A 7,453-nucleotide genomic window follows, 5' to 3' on the forward strand; every position below is an offset into this window, starting at 1 on the left:
TTCTTGATGCTTTGCATTTCTGTTCAGCCTCAGGGAGCAGGAAAGCTTCCAAGTGCAGTGCTGAATGCGTGGCCTTTGTCAGCCTGCTGAGCACTGGATCCTGGCAGTGCCCTACTACAGTTGGTATTGCCTGAAAAAATATGTAATTGTCCCTTCACTGAGGTAGTAGATTTCAGATCAAGGAAGTAATAAAGTGGAGACATAGGTAGTGATGTGTGTAACTTTGAGATAAAGGTAGAGCAGTACATACTGTTTTTTCCCCATGCCTGCTTCATGCTGAAGCTACTCTGTAGTGTTCAGTGGACACTGCTTATTTGTGGTATTTTAGTCCCTCTCTGCTATTTCTTGTTTTCCTGGAAGGGCATGACTCTATTGTAACCTTCTGTTTCACTTCTGCCTCTGTTTCAGGAGTGTAGGTTGCACAGTGGTAGAAATGCTCACTGAGAAACCCCCGTGGGCAGAGTTTGAAGCCATGGCTGCCATCTTTAAAATTGCCACTCAGCCAACCAACCCCCAGCTCCCTCCTCACGTCTCCGACCACGCTCGCGATTTCTTGAAACGGATTTTTATCGAGGCCAAGCTGCGACCGTTTGCAGATGAACTGCTAAGACACACGTTTGCACACTATCACTAACACCTGCCTCAACTCAGCTTGCATCTACTGCATTTATTTTCTATTTGACTGCACTTTTCTTTTTTATTTTTTACAAAGAAAAAGGAGAAAAAAGACAAGAGAGAGAATATTCTCTTGAATCTTTGTTTCACTTAGATTGTAAACAATCTAAATTTTGTATCTATAATGAGAATCTTCCCTCCTCCCAACAGGACTAGAACTTTTTGTTTCTATAATGTACTGATGTGGTTGATGTAGATAAAGCACTTTAGTACATATTTGTTCCTTATTTAAAGAGGAAAAAAATTTAAAATGCTTGGACAGTCAGGAACTGTGTGACTTTTTCTGACACCGCTGACTGACTCAGGGTGCAGGGAAAAATAGACATGCAGCTAAATGACAAGAAGGTTACTTCTATGTGATTCTTATCTATATTGTAGGTACTTGCAGCAGAGAGTTCTAAGTTCTTATTTTATTTTAGCATTTAATCAGTTTCTGGAATTTACAGTTTGGAATTTACAGGAACATGCAGTTCTGAGAGTTAATTGATGGAGCAGAAGAACTTGGAACTCTTTGTACAACAGCATGTCTAGCTGGTACTTCTATGTGACCAAAAGAAAAGAACAAAAATGAGCTCAAAACTGATGTACTAATTAGAAGTTTTGGTGTAGAATTATTGTATTATCTTAATAGGAAAATAATTACAGGTAAACAGATTATGGGCCCAGACTCCTAGAAACTACTATACTGCAAAGGGGAAATTTTCCATGCTAGACAAGGGTCAGCTATTGGATGTAAATAGTTAGGAGAATGCCTCCTGCTCTATCTGCCAAAGAGAACCTCTGTTGCATAAGCTTCAAGGGAGATAGTTATCTTAGCTGATAAAAAATACTGGTGTTGAGGGTCAGTTCTTCACAGTCCCATGAATGGCTGCAGGGGAAAGGGAGTAACTAATCCTTGTGCAGTATATGAGTTACTGGATTCAGAATGAGCTATAAGAAATGTTTTCAAAGCTGTTGAGAGGCGCTAGGATGGAATGTATGTCAACATCAAGTGCCTGAATAATACAAAATTCTTCTCATTCTGCACTAAAAAAAAAGGTTTAGTAATGCTGGTCAGTCATCTAGGATGTGATGATAATTCCTGAAATAAAGTCAAACATCTCTTAACATCAGGAATGAGTCACTGAGAAAGCTAGGACTCTAGCTGTATTTTTAATAAAGTTGCACTGATGAATCCTATGAAGATGGAGGCACAGCCCAGAAAACTGTACAAAGAACAGGCCAGAAGTGCAGAGAGAGCCAGCAATTAAATAACATCAGTGTGATTATTCCAGCCTGATAATCCAGATTGGTGTTTGTCTGATTTCCAACTGTCATAAAGTGTACATTACTTACTTTTTCTATTTCTGAAAGAACATAATAAAAGAAGTAAAAATCTGAAATATTGCTTCTCAGCTGAGAAGCCCAGGTACTAATCAGGTGTACTGAATAACTGACTTTTCACAACAGAAAAGTCAGACTCATATTTTTGTAGAACAGAACATAAATAATTTAAAGGGGCATTTGGAAATAAACTATTGGACAACAGAACTGAAATTATGTTTACTGTTTTGGATGATTCATTGCTTGCTTTTTTTGTTTTTTAAAGGCAGAGCAGGCTGGTACTGTGACCCTTGTCTAGTCTGACAAGGCTCTACCTGTTCTGCATCTTTAGAGGTCTGTCAGGTTTACAAAATGCATGGAGACTGAACAATAAGCTTACCTATTCTCACAATCACTCACATATGAGATTTCTGAATTTATTCTTCTGAATTCCATATATTTTATCAGAGCATAAGCCGGAGTATGGATTTATCCTAATCACTTTACCTGTAGTGGAGTAAGAATGACTTTTTTGTGGCCATCTCTCCAGAGACTGAGAGTGGTGACTTCTTCAGCTTATGTGAGTATTTTACCCAACTTAGGATTTTCTTGGTCAGGGTATACAACTGTGCAGGGTTTCCTGAGCACAGGAAGTAGTAGTCAGACCAGGAAAAGTATAAAAGGCTGAAAGGAAAGGCAGCTTGTACTGACTTTTTTTCTTGTTTCTCTGTCACTAGATAAAAGCTATGAAGCAGCCTTTAAGAAGAATTGGTATATACTCTGCTGTAAGGGATTTTTGCTTTATAAGCAAAATACAGTGACAGTAGGGATGGGAAGTTTAATGTAGAACCTAATAGTTTATGTAGGTAATTTTCAAGATCGTGTAATTGAAGTGATTGATTTTAGACTAAACAGGTACCAAAACCAAGGTGAAAATGTATATAAAAATCAGTAGTGGTCAGTGATACCTGGAAAGGTAAGGAAATTTTATATTACCAAAAAAGGACATTAAAGGGAAAATGTAACCAGGTTTATCTGTAGCATTCATAACATTTAAATATACTATTCTAAAGAGAAACTGCACTCTCTGAAGCTTGAACATTTTCAGAATCTAGTTTTCTTATAAGGTGACCTTTTTGTGAGACAGTGCTGGATCATGTATATTGCAATATCACTTTCTTGTTGTGATTTTTAATTACTGAACAATCAAGTTTGCTGCTTTTGTGCCTTTTCTTAAAAAAAAATGGCATTCAGTCATGACAACGGTCAGTGTTTTGGAGCCAGGAAAAAAGCAGCTTTCAAAATAGATTTTTCGTCATGTCTTTGGCATGTCAGAAAGCTGCCAATTTAAAAACTGTGCTTCTTAAATGAAGTTGACATTTTCCAGTTTTAGTGATTCTAGTAAAATTTTAGAAATTTAACCAGGGTTAGGCTTAAGCTAGTTTTTTTTTCACCCTAAGGAGAATCTCTGCTGACTTAAATAACTTAGAGTAAACTAGTAGGTTATTAACACAAATATTTTGAGCTAGAAATAATTATAAAGCTAAATCAGACTTTTACCAAGAGGTTGGCTATTACTTACCCCTAGTGGGGTAATGTAGTAAAATGAGCTGTATACAGGGTTTGTTAAACACTTACAGGGACTCCTGTGATGATGGTGAATTACCCCTCATTCTAGAATTTGTGAGGGTGCATGGAATTTCATGCTTTAAACTCCACTGGAGGAGGATTGCAGAGCCAAGATCCCTGCTCACACCTTCTTGTATGTCACTTTAAAAGCCACCAGCATTTTGAAATCGTGAATTGGCCTTAATTGTTGAATCCAATTATAAAAAGATGCCAGTGAAAGCAATACTGCTGTAGGGTTGGGTTGCTTTTCTGTAAATGCCACAATGAAGCTATACTCTCAAAAAATAAGAAAAATTGCATGGTGAGTATGTGTATTTTCAACTCTTACTTATCTAATGATTTTTAGCATTCTCTCTGTTGCACATATTAAGTAACAAGAACTACTTCGTGGTATGGTTTTAATGGTGTAATAGTCCTGTTAGAGTATGACTCTTGGTTTCAGTTGTGTTGTGTTAGACAAAGTTAACACAAAAGTTATTTTTTATTTGGGTGATAGAAATATCCATGGACAAACCCAAAAAGGTATGGATCAAATAAGTGTGAAGTTAAATCTAGTTGTCTTTTCTTGACAGTTTAAATATAGTCTTAAAACTTCTAACTTGATTTCCAATTAGATTTGTAGCTAAACAGTCCTTTCAGTCAAATAAAATGAAAAGTTTTATTTTTTAGCTAGTGCCTTTTTCTCTGTATGCCTTAATTTTGTTCATGTTAGAACACCATATTGAAATAAGTCATACAATTCCATGTCACCAAAGCAGTCTTAGAGAATGGGTTTTTTCAAAGTGCCCAAAGCAGAGTTTGCCTAACTGCATTGAAAAGTGTGCTTGAGTTATAATCTGCAGCAGACATTCAAATTTAGAACTTTAAAGTGATTTTTGGCTTCCTGTGCTAATAAACGTTTTGTATTTGCATTCTGGAGATTGTACACTGATGCACATGCCAGAAAGAGATTTGTCTGCGTGCACAGAAGTAACTGGATTGTCACAATTTGACTTCCTGGCTCTGGGTACCAGACTGCAGCACAGTTTCTTACTGGGCTTGAAAGCAAAGTTGGTACATTTGTAAGCATGGTACTGTATTAAAAGCTGTTTACTTTCAGTGCACAGGAATATGATCTGTCCAAGCAAACGAACATATTTCTTTCCTGTGCCTTTTGGATAATCCTAATCCTGCCATTGTCTTGACTGAAAGCCTCATAGAACCCGTAGGTACAGTGCAGTATAGCAAGCCATTCTTTTGGACAGCGTAGAGCTATGTCTAACTGCAGCTTCAGAGACTCGAGCAAATTGGTCAGATCTACAGTTATTTATAACCAGTTTCTTACTTTTTTTATATTGAAGGACTGTGTCATGCATATAGAAAAGTATAATTTGTGTGCTTGAATGTAAGTCCCTGTGGTGTTTCTGGAAAAGCGGAGGCATTGCCGCCAGTGTCATTTCTTCTTGCTGGTAACTTGCTGTCTTGTGGCAATGACAAGTCTGCAGTGTAGAATCACATACAATTACCAAAGCTTTTCTATCCCATATACATATAGCCAAGTGATGTTTTATGTCACTTATAGATAGCTTATATCCACCAGTAAACTGTTGCTGAATAAAGCAGGTACTAGTAAAAAGTGATAGACACTGCCCATATTTCAGACATGTGGGTGTTTATAGTTGCTGTTCTGATATGCAAAATTCATGCTTGTATTAAAATGAAGAGTTTTCTTTTTAAAAGCTCTTTCTAATTTGATCTTACTGTTGTCATTCTAAAATTACTGCATAAGCTTGGTGACTAAAACCTGGTGACTTCTGTAGCTGGGTTTGAGCCTTGGGACATTTCAGGAACCACCGTGAAGATGAAATTGTGACCTGATCTGTTTTGTGTGCCATAGTGAGAATGTTCCAAAGCTCTGGGAAGCGGCCAGTCCTCTTTCTGTGACAGCCAGATGTCACCCACAGTTACCTGGGTGTGGGTGCTGCCTTCAGGAGGAGCCACTAATGTTCATTGGGGGGGTCAGACAGGTTTGCTATCAACCCAGGGTTTCTGAATCAAAATCTGTGATCAGAAACAAAGGAGCTCCTTTCTCATTTGATATCCTCCACTTGGCCCACACCATTTATTTTCCTTTCTAGCTGGCAAAGCTGAAGTCCTGCATAGGTGGTGGCCCGTGATAGCTCCTGAATAAGGCGTGTGTCCAGCTTTAGACCATGGAGTCCATCACTTGAAGCCAGGATGCAGCTCCCAGTTTGCTGTCGCAATCCTTGGGTTTCCTCTAGCAATATAGAAGTTGAGGGGTAGATGGGGTAGAGGAAATTATTTCTCATGTTTCAGAGCAGTCACACCTTGACTAGGGCTTAGTTTTCAGAAACTTATTTTAAAGGGAGAGGACCTGGATTAAACAGCATAAAAATTGTATCTCATAGTTCAGCCCTTATGTTGAGTCCACAGGTAGGGATTGGAGGTCTGGGTCTTGTGTTGAGAGATAAGGAAAGGGATACTCCAGCTCACGAGTGGATAGTCATAGGAAATACACCAGAGCTTTTTTCTGCTTTTTACCTGAAAACTAGATGATCCTTTTTCCCCAGAGGTTTATATAATGTGGATATAAAGACAAGGATTGCATTTTCTTTTCTGAACAGCCATTAGATTGTCAGTTCCCTAGTGTTTGTTTCTTGTTAATACCAGTAAAAAAAGGTGGTGTCACCCTAAAATTGGAATGGTTTATTAAAGCATAGTGTCTGTCATCTCAGACCTCGCAGGAGTTGTAAAATGGAGTATCACTGTAAATATGTGGAGGAGACTTAGATTAATTGGAAAGTAGACTTTTAGTTTTCATGAAGCTATGAATAAAAATTTGTAAATTTACTCTTGATCTAATGTACATTTTTATGTAGCCATTAAATTCTCTATTTAATCTATCAGTTTCTCACTGTAAATGTTTTTACTCTCAGTTGAATGCTGGGCACAGTTTGTAATGTATGTACACAAAGGTGTTTTTTTCTATCAACGTTGACTTTTTTGCACATATTTGGAAATATTTAATTTGTACACTGATTTAATACTCTGACCAATTGTCGATGGATGTATGAGAATCACGTGTGTGTGCAATGTACTACTGTCTGGGTGTATGGGGTTTTTTATTACTTTTGAAATGTTGCTACCAGTAACTGCACTGCTGTTGCTGCTTTACATGGAATATCTTGTGTATAAAAAAAAGATAAAAACAATTTAAAAATCAGCTTATGGTTATCGTGGTTGAGGAACTCAGGAGTTGAGCATTGCTTGCTAGTTCCGTTAACAACCTTCCAAACTTAAAAACAACCAACCAACCCCGCCTTGTAATTCTGTGTATGCATTGAATGTGTGTGTGTATATATTCCAGTAATCTTATTCCACAATTTCATTTCTACATTTTTATGAACTTGTTTTTTAAGGGTACTATGTTTAGTTAGAATAATTAAATATATAAAAGCTTTGAGAGATGATTTTACTAGATGAATATATTTTCAGCTGGCTGATGTTCAAAATATTTTTTTAATTTTTGTTTTTAACCATTCGAAATGTATTTGTATTTCCAAAATCAGACACGAATTGTACTTAGAAATATATTAAAACACTCTGTAGGGACAACAGTGTGATTTCTCTTTTAAGAATTCTGTACTTCAGAACACTGCGCAATGTCATGTATCTCAGTTCCGAGTCGGCTTTTTTATTAATTACGGTGCGTTTTCCGGAAGTTAAATTTCTTTTATTAATTTTTTTTAATTGTTTTTCCTTATTTTCTGCTGGTCCGGGCGCGGCCCGGGGTGTGGCCGCCTCCCGTATCGGAGGCCCCGCCCCTGCCCTCCCGCGCGTCTCCCCG

General features: G+C 37.6%; 1 protein-coding gene across 3 annotated transcripts in view; it reads left to right on the plus strand.

Annotated features, from left to right (window-relative positions):
• The window catches only part of MAP3K2 (mitogen-activated protein kinase kinase kinase 2), a 50,721-nt gene extending 43,498 nt beyond the window's left edge, over nucleotides 1-7,223 (plus strand). For all 3 annotated transcript variants that reach the window (XM_015634976.3, XM_015634974.3, XM_015634975.3), the window contains one exon: nucleotides 409-7,223. In XM_015634976.3, coding sequence (XP_015490462.1) covers nucleotides 409-634 — 226 coding nt within the window. In that variant the 3' untranslated portion in view covers nucleotides 635-7,223. The remainder of the gene's footprint in view (nucleotides 1-408) is intronic.
• Nucleotides 7,224-7,453: the final 230 nt, after the last annotated feature.

This window comes from Parus major, chromosome 7, assembly GCF_001522545.3.
Source record: "Parus major isolate Abel chromosome 7, Parus_major1.1, whole genome shotgun sequence".
Classification (NCBI taxonomy): domain Eukaryota; kingdom Metazoa; phylum Chordata; class Aves; order Passeriformes; family Paridae; genus Parus; species Parus major.